Source organism: Grampus griseus, assembly GCF_964374135.1.
Source record: "Grampus griseus genome assembly, chromosome: 14".
Classification (NCBI taxonomy): domain Eukaryota; kingdom Metazoa; phylum Chordata; class Mammalia; order Artiodactyla; family Delphinidae; genus Grampus; species Grampus griseus.
Window position 1 is genome coordinate 16,467,483 of NC_139008.1, and position 16,908 is coordinate 16,484,390.

A 16,908-nucleotide genomic window follows, 5' to 3' on the forward strand; every position below is an offset into this window, starting at 1 on the left:
GACACTTTGAGCTCCCGCTTAACAACTATTTTTTCCATCTTCCTGCAGTCAGGACCCTGATTTTGTTCAGGTGGCCCTTTCCCCAGTTCCAGGAATAAATCCTGACAGGGCTAGCCCACTTCTGCTGGTCTTATTCTCCTTGCCAGGGGGTTTGTTTAGGGTTACGTGTGTGATTCCTTTGGGGCTAGTGATTGGTAAGAGGATATCTACCTTGGGGAGGGCTTCTAGGAGAGGATCCCTCACTTTTAAGAAGGAGACACTGGTGAGATGGACATCCTTCAGATTCTGGAAGTTGTTGGGTCTGGATGGGAAGCCTGGAACTACTGTGCCCATCGTGCTCCCAGTCCATGATGAAGCCAAAATCCAGAAGAGGGCAAAGCGAAGAGGATCTTAGAAGTCTGGACTCCTCATGGTGTGAGATAACAAATGTCTTTATTGTTTAAGCCAGACTGTGTCAGAGTTGTCTCTTACTTGCAGCCAAATACACCCTAACAGATAAGTCTGCCTTACAGCACTTGGTACCCTGAGACATATTTCTTGGTTTCACTTGTCTGAGACTGAGTGACTTGAGTAGGGCAAGGACTGGGCTTCCTTTATCTCCGTATACTCTGTGCCTGGCCACAGTAGGCCTCTGTGCATGTTTACACTTGAACTATATTAATGAGCCTTCCAAACCGAAGGGTGCTACCACTGTGATGCTATGAACCTAACATATCCAAAACCGGACTCTCTGTATTCTCCCACAGTCTCCCTACACATCCGAATAAATGACACCACCTTTCTCCTTTCCCCTTATCTGACATCTATCCGTTACCCAGTCCCACTTGTTCTGTCTCCAAAATAAGGCTCAGTGTGGCCACTTCTATCTCCACTGTCAATACTGTGGTTCAAACCGGGATCACCTCTCCCCTAGGTTACCTCATGACCTCTCCAGTGGGTTTCCCAGCTTCTGTCCTTATTCTCAATACCTGTCAAATCCATCCTCCACACAGCAGCCAGATCAATCTTTAAATGTGATTCAGAAATGAATCCTCCCTCAGTGACTCCTTATTACACTTAGAATAAAATCCAAACTCCTGCTTTAAAATGGCTGAACTGTATGGCAGGTGAATTATATCTCAATAAACCTACTATTAAAAAAAAAAACCCAGAGTCCTCCCTGTGGCCCACAAGATGCATGATCTGGCTTCTGCCCACCTCTTTGACCCCCATCTCAGTACTATTTTCCTCTCACTCTCTCCCAGCCACACTGGCCATCCTTCTGTTCCACAAACATCCACCATTGCTTCTACCTCAGGCTCTTTGCAAATGTTCTTCCCTCTCCCTGGAATGCTCTTCCCTGGAGATTTCCCCACAGCTTGTTCCTTCTCATCTTCCCACCTCAGATGTCACCTCTTCTGTCACTCTCTTATCAATGGTCCTCTTTGATTTTCTTCATAGCATCTAAATATCCAAAATTATCTCAGTAGTTTGCTTGTTTTGGGGGTTTGGTTTTTTGATTTTTTTTTTTTTCTGTCTCATCAGCTCCTGACAGTAAGAACTTATTTTTCACTCTAGGAACAGTGCCTAATGCTTAGGTGAAGAAGTATTTGTTGAAAGAAGAATTTGTTGAATAATTTCAGTTGAGCGTTCAGTTAAGCACTGTGTTGGGCTTAAGTTTCTCGATGTCTTCGATGGAAGGCAAATTCTGTATTCACGTTCATTTAAAAAATAAAGGTGAGTCACTGGAACTTCTGGGGCTTCTGCTTTATTATCTGTAAAGTGGGGATGAGTGAAGAGGTTAAACCTGATGATCTCTAAGACCTTTTGTAGCTCTAACTTCTAAAAGGAGATGGGGTCTGCTATAATTGAAATAGGTTCTGGGGTGACCCACAATTTAGTGGCAAATTGGGGACTAGGACCCAGAGCCTTCTTGTTGGTGTCACTCAACAGACTTATTGGAAGCTCAAGGGCATCCTTCACTCTTCCCCACCAGCCAGCCTGGCAGTGTCTCCTCAGAAATCTTTCTGGACGTTCTCCTTGGAACTAACCGCACTGCACTGCCTTGGCCAGGTCAGCCTCAGCCCTCTCCTGGACCACTGCCCCCGTCTCCTCTCTGCATCCAGTCCTAGCCCTCCCATACTGGCCCTGGATGCCCTTCCAAACGCAGAACGCTTATCACACTCATGTCACTCAGATGTGACTGGAGACATTCCAGTTGGAAACACTTTGTGAATGTCACACAAAAACTCCTAAGTAAAAGGCACTTGAGTGGCAACCTAGGTGTGTTAGTCATGCATGGCTTCCTAGAGGAGGCTACACTTTGAAGCCTGAAACCAGAGGGAGGAAGATTGGCAGAATTAGGGGAAATGGTGCGTGCAGTAGCAGAGGCAGAACCTGAGTAAAGGTGGAGTTCTTCAGCTGTCAGAATGTCCTGATTGAGCAAAGCATGATTTGCTTGGAGGGTAGGAGGTTCTGGTCAAAGCACCAAGGTTGAATTTGACATCCCAGAAAATAGGACAAAATAAGAGAAATTTCCATCTCTTGGGGTGGGGGAGGGTCAAGATGACCTCCAGAAGAAGCCCACAAGCAACCACTTCCCCTTCAGTCAGAGACTCCAGTTTTCCTTTGAAGAGCCAGCCTCTGCCATGCTCAGTCCATGGAGTTTGATTGGAGCTGAGCCCATCCCAACCTCAGGTGATAGGTCCGTGATCCAGTGTTTACCAGTCAGCATAATCTATTTCTCATAGTCACAAGTGTCTGTTCAGCGTTAGTATTCTGTTTCAACCCTCACTGGTGTACTGAAGTGCAGTTCTGGCACTGACTGCCCAGAGTTAGCACAGGCCCTGCAAGTTAAGGGCTCACTCCTTCACAAGACCGCACCCACTTCAGATGCCACCTGCAAGTGGGGTCCCCCAGCCATCTCTACTTCTGGTCAACTGCCTATGGATCTGGGAGTTTCCCATGACCCCCGTCAGGTTTGATAATTTACTAGAACAACTCAGAATGCAGGAAGGCACTATACTTACGATTACAATTATGATTACATTTTATAATAAAGGATACAAGTCAGGAACAGCTAAATGAAGAGCTACGTAGGGAGAGGTCCAGGAGGGTCCACAGAGACATAGAATCTGGGCACATCACTCCCACCCCCCGACACGTCAGTGTATTCACCCACCAGGAAGCCCCACTGAGCTTCAGTGTCCAAAGTTTTTATTAGGGGTTTCATTACTTAGGCATGATTGATTAAATCACTGTCATGTGACTGAACTCAATCTCCAAGTCCCCTCCCCTCCCTGGAGGTCAAACTGGCTCAAAATCCCAACCGTCTAATCACAAAGTTGGTGTTTCTGGTGACCCCATCCTGAAGCTATGAGGGGCTTGCCATTAGTCAGCTTGTCAGCAGAAACTCGGGTGTGACCTGAGGGGCTCACGAATAACAGGCACATCTGTCACTGAGGAAATTCCAAGTATTTTAAAAGCTCTGTGCCAGGAACATGGGACAAAGACCAGACAAATTCTTTATTATACGATAGATAGGCATTGGGTGACCTAAGCTGAGATGATGAGACACAACCCTATTGCACTCGCTGGAATTACTGGGAAAGCTATGATCTTCTTCTGCTAGGATTATGAAGCTGGTAGAGTGTAAGCTTGGAATTCTGGTGGCCATCTTGCTATCTATGAGGGGAAAACCTGCCTGAGGAGGAAGACAGTCCAGAGGAAAGCAGAGCTAAGAGACAGAGAGCAAGTTCAGATGGACATCGTTTGAGCCTGTGGCTGGCTCCAGCCATGCCTAACATCATTCTACCTCTGGTTTTTAAATTCTGTAAACCAATAAACTCCCCCTCTTTTCATGTTTAAACTACTTAAACGGGGTGGGGGGGTGTTCCTATTACTTGTAACTGAAAGAATCCTGAGTATTACATCCCCTGTTCGTAAGGAGGAAGAAGTGTTTTCCCTTTCATATTAATACCTTGGCTTAACCTGGGCCCTGGATCCATCCTTCCCACCTTCCCCAAACTTCACTCCTTCAATTACCATCCTTTCTACTGGCTCCTTTCCCCTAGGACTTCAGACATAATCAGGTTTCCCTCAGGATTGAAACAAACAAGCAAACCTTTCCACCCTCTAAAATTGCAGCCCTCCATATCTCTCTCCTTCCCTTTTTGGCCAAATTGTAGGGCAGCTCTAAGCATTCCTCCTCCCACGTGTTCACCTTCCATTCATTCCTCAGTCCACTACCATTGGCTTCTGCTTCCTTTTCACTTCCCTAAAGATACTCTCAACAAAGTGACCAAGCAATCTAAGTCAGTGTATTCTATAGGAGACAATGACAGTGCCCAGTACCATGGATCCCTCTTTTGTCATTTGTGTGTGAAGTGTTTGCCCAATCCCCCCCCCCCACACACACACACACTGTATTCCCACACCCCCTGGTCTTTGGTGTGTGGTTTTTCTTCCAAATAATTAGACCTTCCAGATTTTTTTTTTTTTTTGAGTACTGTCCTCAGGCTACTGGAGTCTTTGCTTTGACGAAGTGCCTGAGAATTGACATCTCCCAGGGGAAGCCCTAGTCTACAGCTGAGGGATGTTGGTATATGAAAGGCCCAGCTCCCTTGTTTCTGGATAAATCTGAGGGACAACTTACATCCAGGGCTCCCTTGAGGGAGGAATCAAGCTGAACTACTCTCTTCCTGAGATCACATGTTTGCTTGGTTTCCTCTCCTGCTTCTCCCACTCCTTTACTAGTTTCTCCTGGTAGCACTTTTTAAATAAATCACTTGCACAAAAATTCTCATCGCAGAGTATGCTTCTGGAAAATCTTACCCAAGACAACATCTCAGCACTTTGTACTTCTCTTTCTTTGCCTGCCTGTTACATGTGGCTTTCCCCCCAGAATTAGATTTCAGGCTCTCTTCTCTCTACATATATTACTGGGATGATCTCATTCGTGTCCATGGCTTTAACCACTCCTCATGTCTGATCACGACCACACTACCTTGTGCAGCTGAGGCTGTAGAGCCATCTCTGCTGGACAGCTCCACCTAGTTGCCTACAGGCACCTCTTACACCAATACAGTAGTCATTAGGCAAATGTGGCTATTTTAATTAATTAAAATGAAAACTTCGGTTCCGGGAATTCCCTGGCGGTCCAGTGGCTAGGACTTGACGCTTTCACTGCCATGGCCCAGGTTCAATCCCTGGTCAGGGAGCTAAGATCCTGCAAGCCGTGCAGCATGGCACAAAAAAAAAAAAAAAAAAGAAAAAGAAAAGAAAACTTCAGTTCCTTAGTCACATTAGCCACATTTCAAGTGCTTAAAAGCTACATGTGGCTAGTGCCTACCAAACTAGGCAGTACTAATACAGAACATTTCAGTCATTGCAGAAAGTTTTATTGGACAGCTTAGACACATTTCCAAACCAAACCCATCATCACCAGCCCCTTACCTTTCTGTATTCCTCACCTTTTCTCTCTCCTGGACAAGGATGGGCCAACTACAGAGAAAGGGTATTAAGAGTATCAGGGAGGAGTGGGGGGTGATCACGGAACTAGAGGCCTTTCCATTGACATCTTTTTCTGAACTGGAAGATGGAATTGACAAAGACGGTGATGAAGACCTTAACAAAGGCCATCTGGGAGCTGATGTTAATTTGGTTAGATCTGGGGTAGAGATGGGGACAAAGGCTGGTTAGGCCAGAACTTGCCCTTCCACAATGATTTTTTCCAACTCCATCCAGTAGCCTCAGCCTCAAACATCCTTGTGTGAGTCAGGGCATTTATCCATCTCCAATCTCGTGGGTCACGCGGCCTTTGGGTTTCAGGATAAGCACATGATCCAAGCCAATCAGCTAAAGTCAGTTCTGGAAATTTTACTGCAAATCTCAGAGAAAAAGACATGCTCCTACGAGAGTTGCTAAGCTACTGGGACTTAAGTTTGGAGCTATGGAAATCCATTTTGCCACTAAGAGAGGCATGGGGAGAGCTCAGCCTAGAGGTGAAGCACAGGTTCCCAATATCTTTTGGCCCTTTTATTTAGCTGTTCCTGAAGAAGCTTGATCCATTCTTTTCAATGGCTTGAGCCAAAAGACTCCCTTATTGCTTAGGCCAGTTGGAGCTGGGTCAGTGAGAGGCCTGATCGATTAGGATCTCATCGTGCTCATGATTTCGACTGCCCTCTACTACACCTTAATGAGTCTCAATTTCTGTATCTGGCCTTGATGTCTCTCCTCAGCTCCAGACTGTATGTCCACCTGCCTCCTGACGTCCCACAGACATGCCCCAAACTGACCTCATTATTCCTGCCCCCACAACCTTTATTTCCCAGTTCAGAGCTGGAACCTCCTAGAACCTCCAGTACTTTCCTCAGAGAAGCCAAGGTCGTAAGTTCAGGCTCCGCCTCCTCGCAGGGCCTCATCAAGGTCACCCGCATCTTCCCTCCCCCAGCTCTTTGGGGGCGGTGTCCTCGAACCCGTCTGCAGCCCGGCTGGGCGCTCTAGGCTACAGCAGGCCCTTCAAAAAGCCTTCTCAACTCGCTGGTTTCCGGTACCGGTGGCTCCTCTAGCCTTCATCAGGGCCTCGGGATTCTATTCCCCTAAGGTGCCTTCTCTATGGTTGACTGCTCCCTACTGTCCCGACTTTCCTCTGGGAGGACGCTCTGGTGGGACCCAACCCCGTCCTATGGCTGCTTCTGCGGTCCCTTTTAGGCGCAACTGGAGAAGTCACTGAGCACTCCGAGACTCCCACCTTCTCAACTCTGGAAGGGTGGCACGGAATGGGAGGATGGCGGAAGTGAGTGTGAACGTGCCCTTCCTTCTCCTCGGTCTTCTCTATGGTCACTTCCTTCGGTGACGGGAAAAAGGGGGTCCCGGCGCCTGCGCAGAACCGGGCTGGGAGCTAGTCGCGGAGGCGGGGGGTGGGGCAGGGAGCGGGAGCTGCCGCCGCCGCCGGAGCTAACCGCGGGGACCGAGATGCAGGTGGGACCGGAACCGGAACCCCCCTCTTCAAGTCCCTCTTCCCTCTCCGCGACCCGGCGCCTGCGAGGAGCCTTGGGTGGGGGCGGGCGTGGGGGGCTAGAGGCAGGAGGGGCGCCCGGCCCCGGAGAGTGCAGCAGAGCGGGCTGCTTCCCTGGAGGCTGCGGCCCCGGGGAATGGGCGGGTAGAGGGTGTCCAGGGAGGAGGGTCGGGTCGGAGTGGGTTGACCACCGGGTCCGGAGGGTCCGAGCCAGGAGCGGAGCCTGCACGCTCCACCACCCGCCCTTCGGGAAATATCAGAACTGAGCCGAGAGGCAGGTGCACTGGGAAAAGGTGCCTGAGTCCTACTTGGCAGAAGAGAAATTGAGTCACCAGCTCAGGAGCCGCAGGGTCAGCGGGCCTGAAGGGGGCTGGGTCTGCCTGTGGTGCAGAGGGTTGGGTCGGCCGGTGTGAGCTGAGGTGGCCTCTGCTTGGAGATTGGTCTCTCTGCTGTGTCTGCACCTCTTGGCTCGGTTCCCCCGTGCTCCATGACTCTTTCATCTCCTGGCGTCTTCTCGTTGGTTTGGAATTGTCCCTATGATTGGAGCCATCTGAGTGTGTAGGGTCTAGGTCAAGGAGAAAGGGGAGGGGGCGCTGACCGCGGGTCTGAGCAGGAGTCTGGGGTTTGGGGAGATTTGCCTGAACTGCTTTCACCCCATTCTTGGTGCCAGTCATCTCCCAGTATAATATGGGGGAGGAACACTAACAGAAGAGCCATGGGTTGTAAATTCCATGCCCAGCTCTGCCACTTGCTAGTTGTAAGACGTTGGGAAGGCTCTTCCTTTCGCTGATTTCTCTTTGAGAAAATTGGAACCCATAAAGATAGTAATAACGGCAAGTCATTTATTGTGTGCTTACTTTGTGTCAAGCAGGGACATGTTCTGTTTAATTCTCCCAACAATTTTAGGGGTTAGAGATCATTAGCTTTGTTTTATAGATACGAAACCTGAAGCTCGGAGAGGACATGCAATTTGTTCACGATCACACAGCTAATAGGTGGCAGAGATGGAATTTCATCCTAAGCCTAACTCCAGAACCTGTGGCCTTAACCATCAGGCTAACCAGCCTTTAGGGCACGCTCCCCTGTGAGAGAAGAGGGAGGTGAAAAATCCAAGGCCCCAGCTTCCTGTTATATTTTATTTACTTTGGGGCCAGCAGAGACTTGCCCGGACCCAACCCACAGTCTGTCCTCACCTGGTGCTGCTGCCTCTGGGCCCCCGCCTGGAGGGGCACCAAAGAAGTGGGCTCTGGGCATTCCAAGCCTCCTTGACAACAGTGCTTGGGTGCTGGGCCCTGGGGTCGGCTTTCAAGACAGTTGTTTGAATCGGTCATCCATCCATCCTCCTTAATGAGCAGCCTCCCTCCTCAGAGATGGACCTCGGGGAGTGCATGAGGCAGGGTCTCTAAGCTCTGCAGGCCTAGCTCCCCTGAGAGCTGGGGCAGTGAGGGGCGGTGACTGAGGCTGGTGCAGTCAGGACTATGCGGTGGGAAGAACAGTAGACTTGGAGTTCTGAAACTTTTTCTGAGCTTCGGGTTCCTCATCTATTACAGAGGTTGTTAAAACCTCTCGCGGGGAAAGGTAAGAACGGCACATGGGAGGCACGTAATAAATATTGAAGGATGGTTTTAGAGAAGGGAGGTGACGTGGACGAGTACCTTTTAGAGGAAGGTGCTGCACAGCCGTCCACCACACCTGGAGCTGAAGCCAGGGAGAGTGGACTGGGGAGGCAGCAGAGTGGGTGCAGGCTAGACCTGGGAGTGGTGGGGCACGAGGATCTGGGGAAGGGAAGGGTGGCAGCGTGGTGTTCAGCCCCGTTGCTCTCTTGAGGAGTCTAGACCAGAGGAGGGAGTCTGGCTCGGGGTGGGGCTCTGGCCCCGGTCCCACCTCAGCAGTGACTCGATGTATGTGCCTCTTCCTTCTGCAGCTGCTGCCGCTCACCCTGTGTCTTCTGGCTGCTTCCCTCTTTGCTGCCCCTCCCCACAGGCTCCCCCTCTCCACCTCCTGGGGGCCATCATGAATGGTGCCCCTTCCCCGGAGGATGGGACCTCGCCCTCCCCTCCCCCCTTGCCCCCACCCCCTCCCCCGAGTTGGCGGGAGTTCTGCGAGTCCCACGCCCGGGCGGCTGCCCTGGATTTTGCCCGCCGTTTTCGCCTCTACCTGGCCTCCCACCCCCAATACGCAGGGCCTGGGGCCGAGGCTGCCTTCTCCCGCCGTTTTGCTGAGCTCTTCCTGCAGCACTTTGAAGCCGAGGTGGCCCGGGCCTCCGGCTCCCTCTCGCCACCCATCCTGGCTCCTCTGAGTCCTGGTGTGGAGATCCCGCCACAGGACCTGTCCCTTGAGAGCTGCAGGGTGGGCGGGCCCCTGGCTGTGCTGGGCCCTTCTCGATCATCTGAGGACCTGGCCGGCCCCCTCCCTTCCTCAGTCTCTTCCTCTTCTACAACCTCCTCGAAGCCGAAGCTAAAGAAACGCTTCTCCCTCCGCTCAGTGGGTCGCTCGGTCCGTGGTTCAGTCCGCGGCATCCTGCAGTGGCGGGGGACTGGTGACCCTCCCTCCCCAGCGGGGCCCCTAGAGACCTCATCGGGCCCCCCAGTATTAGGTGGAAACAGCAATTCCAACTCCTCTGGCGGGGCTGGGACCATTGGTAGGGGACTGGTTAGCGATGGAACATCCCCTGGGGACAGATGGACTCACCGTTTTGAGAGGCTGAGACTCAGTCGGGGAGGGGGGACCTTGAAGGATGGAGGAGGCGTGGTGCAGAGGGAAGAGCTGCTGAGTTTCATGGGGGCTGAAGAGGCAGCCCCTGACCCAGCTGGAGTGGGCCGGGGAGGAGGGGCAGCGGGGCCTACCTCAGGGGGAGGAGGGCAACCTCAGTGGCAGAAGTGTCGCTTGCTGCTTCGAAGTGAAGGAGAAGGAGGAGGAGGAAGCCGTCTGGAGTTCTTTGTACCACCCAAGGTGAGGGCCAGAGGAGGAGGGTGGGTGACCGGGAGTGAGGGATTGAGCGCTGGGGACGTGGCCCACATGCCTAGCTTTGCTTACTTGGATTTTTAAAGCTAGCTCCTGACTCTGGGTTCCTAGTGTGGGCAGGACAGAGAAAGTAGTGCTATTTGTCTAACTCCCTTGGGGTGTGGAGGGAAAGATGAATCTCGAGGGAAAGGAAAGCTGGTCTCTGCACACCAAAAGTCTGGATCTTGTTCTCCCCCGACGTAGGCGTCTCGGCCTCGACTTAGCATTCCCTGCTCTGCGATCACCGACGTGCGGACAACCACAGCCCTGGAGATGCCTGACCGGGAGAACACGTTTGTGGTTAAGGTAGGAGCCCTGGGCTCCCCTGTCCACTTGGAGCACTCTTAGCACATTGAGGCAAGGGATACTGATGCAAGGAGGGGCACATATGCCAGGTACCTTGACCGTGTGTCCCTGGGGCGGCAGCTTTTCTGGGACGAGGGGTGAGAGGGAGGATGTGCTTGTTCCTGTTGGGGGTGAATTAAGGCCTCGAGACCTGGAAGTGGCCTGTGGGCCTCCTCTTGTCCCCATAGGTGGAAGGCCCCTCGGAGTATATCCTGGAGACAGCTGATGCTCTACACGTGAAGGCCTGGGTGTCTGACATCCAAGAATGCCTGAGCCCAGGGTGAGGAGCCCGTCTTCTGTCACTGAGGGGACCAGGGGGTGAGGGTGGTGAGCAGCCTTTTGCCTCTCGCCTGGTGACTTTCCTCCCAGCACCGTTTTCCCTGTCTCTGCAGACCCTGCCCTGCTACCAGTCCCCGCCCCATGACCCTCCCCCTGGCCCCTGGGACCTCATTCCTGACAAGGGAGAACACGGACAGCCTGGAGCTGCCCTGCCTGAATCACTTGGAGAGTCTGCCCAGCCAGGGGCTGCTGCTGGGGCCCAGCGAGAGCAGTGACCGCCTTTCGCAGGGTAAGGGTGGAGCCTTAGAGAGCTGTGAACCTCGGGACCCGCCACGCAAGAGCCCTGGCCATCAGGCCCAGCCCCTCTCTCCAGGCTCTGCTGTGCACCCCATGCCTGCTCCTCAGCTGCCACGACCAAATGTCTGACTTTTGTCCCCGAACGTGCCTGACCACAGTTTACAGTTTAGAACCATCACCATCACCAGCCCCACACGAACCCCAGGCCAGCTCCTCTCCAGCCTTCTATGCCCGGCCTTGTCCCCTTTTCTGGAAGCCTTATGCCAGCCACCACTCTGGCTAGAGGTAATGGTTCTCTTCTCCAGAGCTTCCAGAACGCTTTGTACATATCTTTGTTTTGTTCCTACTCTGCATCTCTGTGCACATGTTGACAGTACTAGATTTTCTTTTGACTCCCTACTTTTAAACACACGTGTATGCTGCCCACGTACATAAACACACAAAGATGTGTCTGCCTGGCCCCAGCTCACCTTTCTAGACTCCACTACACCCTTTTTTTCTGATCCTCCATTCCGAGCTTCAGTTTCACTGTCCTAGCACACAGGCTGTATGCAATGAGTAAACAAACGAATTAAAGACTCTTAAGAGCCAGGACGGACCTTACAGGTCGTCCATTCCAATCTCCTCGTTTCTCAGGCAGCTAAGAGCAGAGAGGAGAAATGGCATTTCTGAGGGCATCTGAGAGTCACTGACAAAGACAGCGGCTATGCCAGCTTGTTGCCTGAACCATGGCACTCTGCACTCCGCATATTCCCATCCTTGGAGCACTGATTATGTACGACGTGCCTGTAGGCTCACGCCTGCCGCTCAGCAGACATTGAGGAGCGCCCCAGTACATCCTCGACCCTCTGTTAGGCTCTGGGGCAGGATGAGGAGCTCAGAGCTGCCCTGTGGGCTCACAGTCTAGCGGAGTTGGCAAGACATCACTCCCTCTAAAAAGCAGGACTCCCAAATGGAGACCCTGTGCTTAGTGTCCTTTGAGTGGCACCAGCAGGAAGCCTCGGGAGCTCAGAGGAGGAAGAGAATCATGGGAGGTGGGATAGATGGGGAATTCTACACAGGCGAGGTGAGAAAAGAACGTGGCTTGGAGAAGCTAGGAGAGCAGAGACCTGAGATGGGGAGAGCCCCGGAGAGCTGGAAAAATTAGACGGGATAATTGGGTTAAAGCGGAGGACACGAGAATACAAGTTAATCTGAAGATCAGGTTGGTTAGGTTGGGAGGATTCACAGAAGGAGAATCTTTGATGCCTCTCAGAGTTGGGGGTTTTGTCCTGCAGGCAAAAAAAGGACCCCTTTTTAATGTGAAAATATTTGAGGGATTCTACCCACCCCCATCCCCACCTCTGCAACTATAGCTGTAATTTCAGCTGTTGATTCAGAAGAGATGTAGGCACATTAGGATTCTAGGACCTTGTTGGAATAACTGCAGTCCTTCAGCAATGCGTGAAGCATAAGTTAGGAGTCATTGATAACAATCAGGGCTCAGTGCCTGAAGAAAGATTCAGCATTTCAGCCAGCTGACCACCAGTGTACCCAGGGTAACCTGGCTGGTGGGGAAGTGGGCCAAGCAGACCAATCCTCCCAAAGAGTAGCTTCTCGAGCTCAATTTTGCCCTCCTCTTTTTTTTTTTTTTTCCAGGGGCATATGGGGGCCTCTCAGACCGCCCCTCGGCGTCCATCTCCCCCAGTTCCGCCTCCATTGCCGCCTCCCATTTTGACTCAATGGAACTGCTTCCCCCAGAGTTGCCCCCCCGTATCCCCATTGAAGAGGGACCCCCGGCAGGGACAGTTCATCCCCTCTCAGCCCCCTACCCACCCCTGGACACTCCGGAAACAGCCACAGGTACCAGAGGTGTGAGTGTGTGTCTGCCTCCAAGCCTGGTTGACCACCTGCCTGAAACTCTTATCTTGGGATCCTGAGGGATCTGACCTGGGGGGCTGGTGGGGGAACAGATGGGGAGTGACATATGAGGGGAAAGCAAGGCTTGTCATTTCCCAGGATGAGGGAGGCTTCCCTGACACCTCAGTCTCCTTCCCTCTCTCTTTCCTGAAGGGTCGTTACTGTTCCAGGGAGAGCCAGAGGGAGGTGAGGGGGATCAGCCCCTCTCAGGGTATCCTTGGTTCCACGGGATGCTCTCTCGACTCAAGGCCGCCCAGTTAGTGCTGGCTGGAGGTACCGGCTCCCATGGCGTTTTCCTGGTACGTCAGAGTGAAACGAGACGGGGTGAATATGTCCTCACTTTCAACTTCCAGGGCAAGGCCAAGGTGAGTGAGGAGAAGGCTCCGCTGTAGGCAGTGGGCCTGCGGGTAGAGTGGGGAGCGCTGCCATCAGGGGAGAAGGGTTCTGTGACTGGCGGGGTTCGGGCTCCTGCTTTACCCCACTCATCCTGCCCTCAGCACCTGCGTCTCTCGCTGAATGAGGAAGGTCAGTGCCGGGTTCAGCACCTGTGGTTCCAGTCCATTTTTGATATGCTCGAGCATTTCCGGATGCACCCCATCCCTCTGGAGTCCGGAGGCTCCAGTGACGTTGTCCTTGTCAGCTATGTCGTGTCCTCCCAGCGACAGCAGGGTGAGCAGAGCAGGTCTGCAGGGGAGGAGGTGCCCGTGCACCCAAGAAGTGAGGAGGTGTGTGTGCCAGAAAGACGGGGCGGGGGGCTTGAGGAGGAGAGGCTTTGTCAGGGAGAGAGGGGTAGAGAAGCTTCCTGTGTGCTGGGTTTCTTGGGGAAAGGAGTACACGGGGATGTAGGAAGGCAGGGCGCTCCGTGCTGGAGCTGGGAGGAAGTGGAGAGCTGGGTTGGCGCATTCCCATTCCATCGGACCGTCTGTTCCATCGTTTGTCTGTCTCCTAGATCCATCCTCCCTGGCCTTGTCTTTGCCTTTCATCACAACCTTGCCTTGGGCCTGCCCTTCTTGGGGGTGCTCGGTCTGATCCCCCTCCCTCCTCCCTTGATGTCTGATGTCCCTGTCTGATCTCTCCCTTTTCCCCACCCCAACGTCCCATCTGTCCCCACGTTGCCCCTCCCCCCCCCAGGCCGGGAGCAGGCCGGGAGCCATGCAGGGGTGTGCGAGGGAGATCGATGCTACCCCGATGCCTCCTCCACCCTCATGCCCTTCGGAGCGAGTGACTGTGTGTAAGTGTGGTCCTCCTCTCACCGCCGCCCATGATCCATCTTCCATGGATGGGGGTTGCTCAGGAGATGGGATACGGGGGAGACAGCACATGGCTCCTGGGGGGATGAGTGAAGGGGGGGCTGCTACAAGAGCTCGCCTCCCTCCACAATCAGTCTGTCTTCTTACCATTCCTATCCAGAACCGAGCACCTCCCATGACCCACCCCAGCCCCCTGAACCCCCTTCATGGACAGATCCCCCACATCCTGGGGCAGAAGAGGCGTCGGGGGCGCCAGAAGTGGCGGCAGCAACAGCCGCAGCAGCCAAAGAGAGGCAAGAGAAAGAGAAAGCGGGCAGTGGAGGGGTCCAGGAAGAGCTGGTCCCCGTGGTTGAGCTGGTCCCCGTGGTTGAAATGGAAGAGGCCATAGCACCAGGCACGGAGGCCCAGGGAGGCGCTGGATCTGGTGGGGCCCCCGGGGTAACCCTGATGCTGCAGCTCCAGCAGTTACCACTAGGGGGCGATGGAGAAGAAGGGGGCCATCCCAGAGCCATAAATAACCAGTACTCCTTCGTGTGAGATACCCTACCCCACCCTTTCTCCACTCTTCTTGCTCCCCAGCCCTCAGTTCGTGGGATTGGGGCTGGGCAGGGACATAGAGGAGCAGTGGGAATCCCCTCCCCACATGCTTCGTGACCCTTGACGGCTAAGGGCATACATGTTGGTACAAAAAGGTTCAAGAGCCCTGCTAACTCCCCAGTTCATACACTACAGGTGCCCCGTCCCCTGGGCAGGGGATTCAGGCTCCATTACCTCCCCAAGGGGCTCTTATGGTCAGCCCCATCCCTGGGGGCCATTTCCCCATTAACCACTCCTCAGCCCAAGGAAGGGTGAGGGGGAAGGGCTGTCAGTTATATTAAGGTGGTTGTTCTTGTTGTTTTAAACAAAATGGAGAAGCATAAATAAATAAAAGGGTTTATCTCAGTTCCATCGTGATGGCTCTGACCAGTTTTTGCAGTGGGGACTGGGACAGGTGGGTCAGGAAGGCAGCCCACTCAGTGTTGCGAGCACCAGAGCTGAGAGACTGGAGGGCTGGGTCAGGTTGAGTCCCTGTTGCTCTCCAGACCTGTGCTTTCGGCCCATCACTCCTCGGGTGGCTGTCCTGTTTCTTGAGCGGTAAGTGCAGAGCCAAACGGTGCTTCTCGGGGTCTCCAGCCAGGTTCTCTTAATGGGACAGGACAGTGAACGGCAGGATTGATGACCTCCAAGGAGCCTTCCTGCTCTGAATTCTTCAGTTAAGAAGTTAAGGCTTCCTACCCTCGGGAGAAAGCAGGCCGAGAGAGATTGTAGGGGGGCTGGGCTGGGGGCACAGTGGCTGTGTTGGGAGAGATTTAATGTGGTAGCCAGAGGGACCCAAGGGCAGGCTGACTGCCCCCCTTCTCAGAGCCAAGCTGGGAAGCTGCCAGGTAGTTGATAAAGAGTGCTGGCTTCCACTCCTGCCTTTGCTTCTCGTTTGCTGTGTGGCCTGGGCAAGGTATAGCCTCTCCAGGCCTCAATACCCTTGTCTGTAAAATGGGAAGTTGCATCTAGGTTGGAGCTGCTGACATGATCTGCTTGGCGTGGACAATGTTTCCATTGGAATTTCACATAAAAGTTCAGATTACTGGTTTCTCTTGAAAATTAGAAGATCCAGCCTCACGTGGTATCCACCTTCCACATCTGCTCCATCCCCACCAGCCCACTTCACTCACATGATGTGCCTAGCTAGGCCTGTGAGCATTTGAGTTTGCAACATCTCCTCATCCCTGCGCCCCCTCCCCCACCATTAAACCCAGGCTCTCCTCTCTGGACTGAATTGCGGCTGTGCCCTCCTCCAACCGAGGGCACCCCTGGGCTTCCCACCTCTGTGGGTGCCAACAAGGAGGGGCCGGGTTCTGAAGAATCCCACCTGTCTTGTTGGCCCTCTCCCTTCCCCACCTCCATCCAGCTCCGCCTCTTAACCATTCTGCCTCACTTTCCTTCCCGGGCAGTGTGGAGTCTACACTTCCACGCCCCTCAGCCTCTGCCCCCACCTCCAGGAGGCCCTATGACCGCGCGTATGACCTTGCTATTCTGGGCCTTGCGTCCTATTGGGAGATGGACAGGAGACAGCTGGGCTCACAGGCCACCCATCCTGGGGGCTAGATGGGGGAAGCCTGCTGTCTCTCCTGGTTTTGTCTAATCCCTGGGGCTACCCCAAACCTTGGCCTCAGGAGACTGGGGATAGGATTGGCCTTGCAGAGGGAGGGGGATGGTTCGTGGACCTGGATGCTGTGTTCTCAAAGTGAGATGGCGAGTAAAGGCTGTGGCGCCCCAGGGTAAGCAGGACCTGATCCTCTCCTAATCTAGCAGCAACTGGTGCTGCGAGGCTCCCCCCTCCCCCTAAATCCTGCCAGCCCTCAGGGACTTGCCTTCTGAAGATGTGCGGGGGGGGGGGGGAGGGCACAAGAGCCTCCTCACCGCCCCCGCCCGAACCCCCAAGATTTGCATGTCTTGGCTGGAGGAGCCTAAGACACTTTCCCTCTAAGCCCGTCTATGGATGGTTCAGCTGAAGTTCGGAACTGGTCGGGGATTGAGCAGGCTCTGTCTCTGTGTCCTTCAGAACTACGCCTCTCCCATTCTCGGCTTCAGTGCTCAGGAGGGGATGAAGACCTTGCACCTCTGGGCCTGGAGACCCTAGGTGAGGGCTCCAAGACAGCACGCGCCTGCGTCCCGGTTCACGCCCAGCCTCCCTGACGGTGATCCCTGGCAGCTCTCGGCTGGTGGCTTTCCCTCTCTGGCTCGCTTCCCCTCTGGGAAGCTGGGGGAGGCAGAGATGAATAACCTTACAGGGCCCTGTTG

General features: G+C 53.6%; 1 protein-coding gene across 6 annotated transcripts; it reads left to right on the plus strand.

The window, feature by feature from the left end:
• Nucleotides 1-6,604: 6,604 nt before the first annotated feature.
• Nucleotides 6,605-15,012, plus strand: SH2B1 (SH2B adaptor protein 1). Of its 6 annotated transcripts, XM_082669744.1 has the most exons (11): nucleotides 6,892-6,960; nucleotides 8,548-8,575; nucleotides 8,922-9,949; nucleotides 10,205-10,306; nucleotides 10,534-10,625; nucleotides 10,738-10,913; nucleotides 12,560-12,763; nucleotides 12,974-13,185; nucleotides 13,318-13,545; nucleotides 13,952-14,051; nucleotides 14,231-14,361. In XM_082669744.1, coding segments are annotated over exons 1-11 (2,178 nt in total). In that variant the 5' UTR covers nucleotides 6,892-6,954; the 3' UTR covers nucleotides 14,233-14,361. The 6 variants fall into 6 exon arrangements, with proteins under 6 accessions (XP_082525871.1, XP_082525872.1, XP_082525870.1 ...); XM_082669745.1 differs by lacking the exons at nucleotides 6,892-6,960; nucleotides 8,548-8,575 and adding an exon at nucleotides 6,605-6,775; XM_082669746.1 differs by lacking the exon at nucleotides 8,548-8,575 and having other exon boundaries at nucleotides 6,885-6,960.
• The last annotated feature ends 1,896 nt before the right edge of the window (nucleotides 15,013-16,908 follow it).

What these genes read in the sequence shown, in the direction of transcription:
- SH2B1 (XM_082669747.1), top strand. Translation starts at nt 9,011, where the DNA reads ATGAATGGTGCCCCTTCCCCGGAGGATGGGACCTCGCCCTCCCCTCCC. An exon ending in AGAACACGTTTGTGGTTAAG is followed by an intron (nt 10,307 to 10,533) that starts GTAGGAGCCCTG and finishes TTGTCCCCATAG; the next exon opens with GTGGAAGGCCCCTCGGAGTA. An exon ending in CAAGAATGCCTGAGCCCAGG is followed by an intron (nt 10,626 to 10,737) that starts GTGAGGAGCCCG and finishes CTGTCTCTGCAG; the next exon opens with ACCCTGCCCTGCTACCAGTC.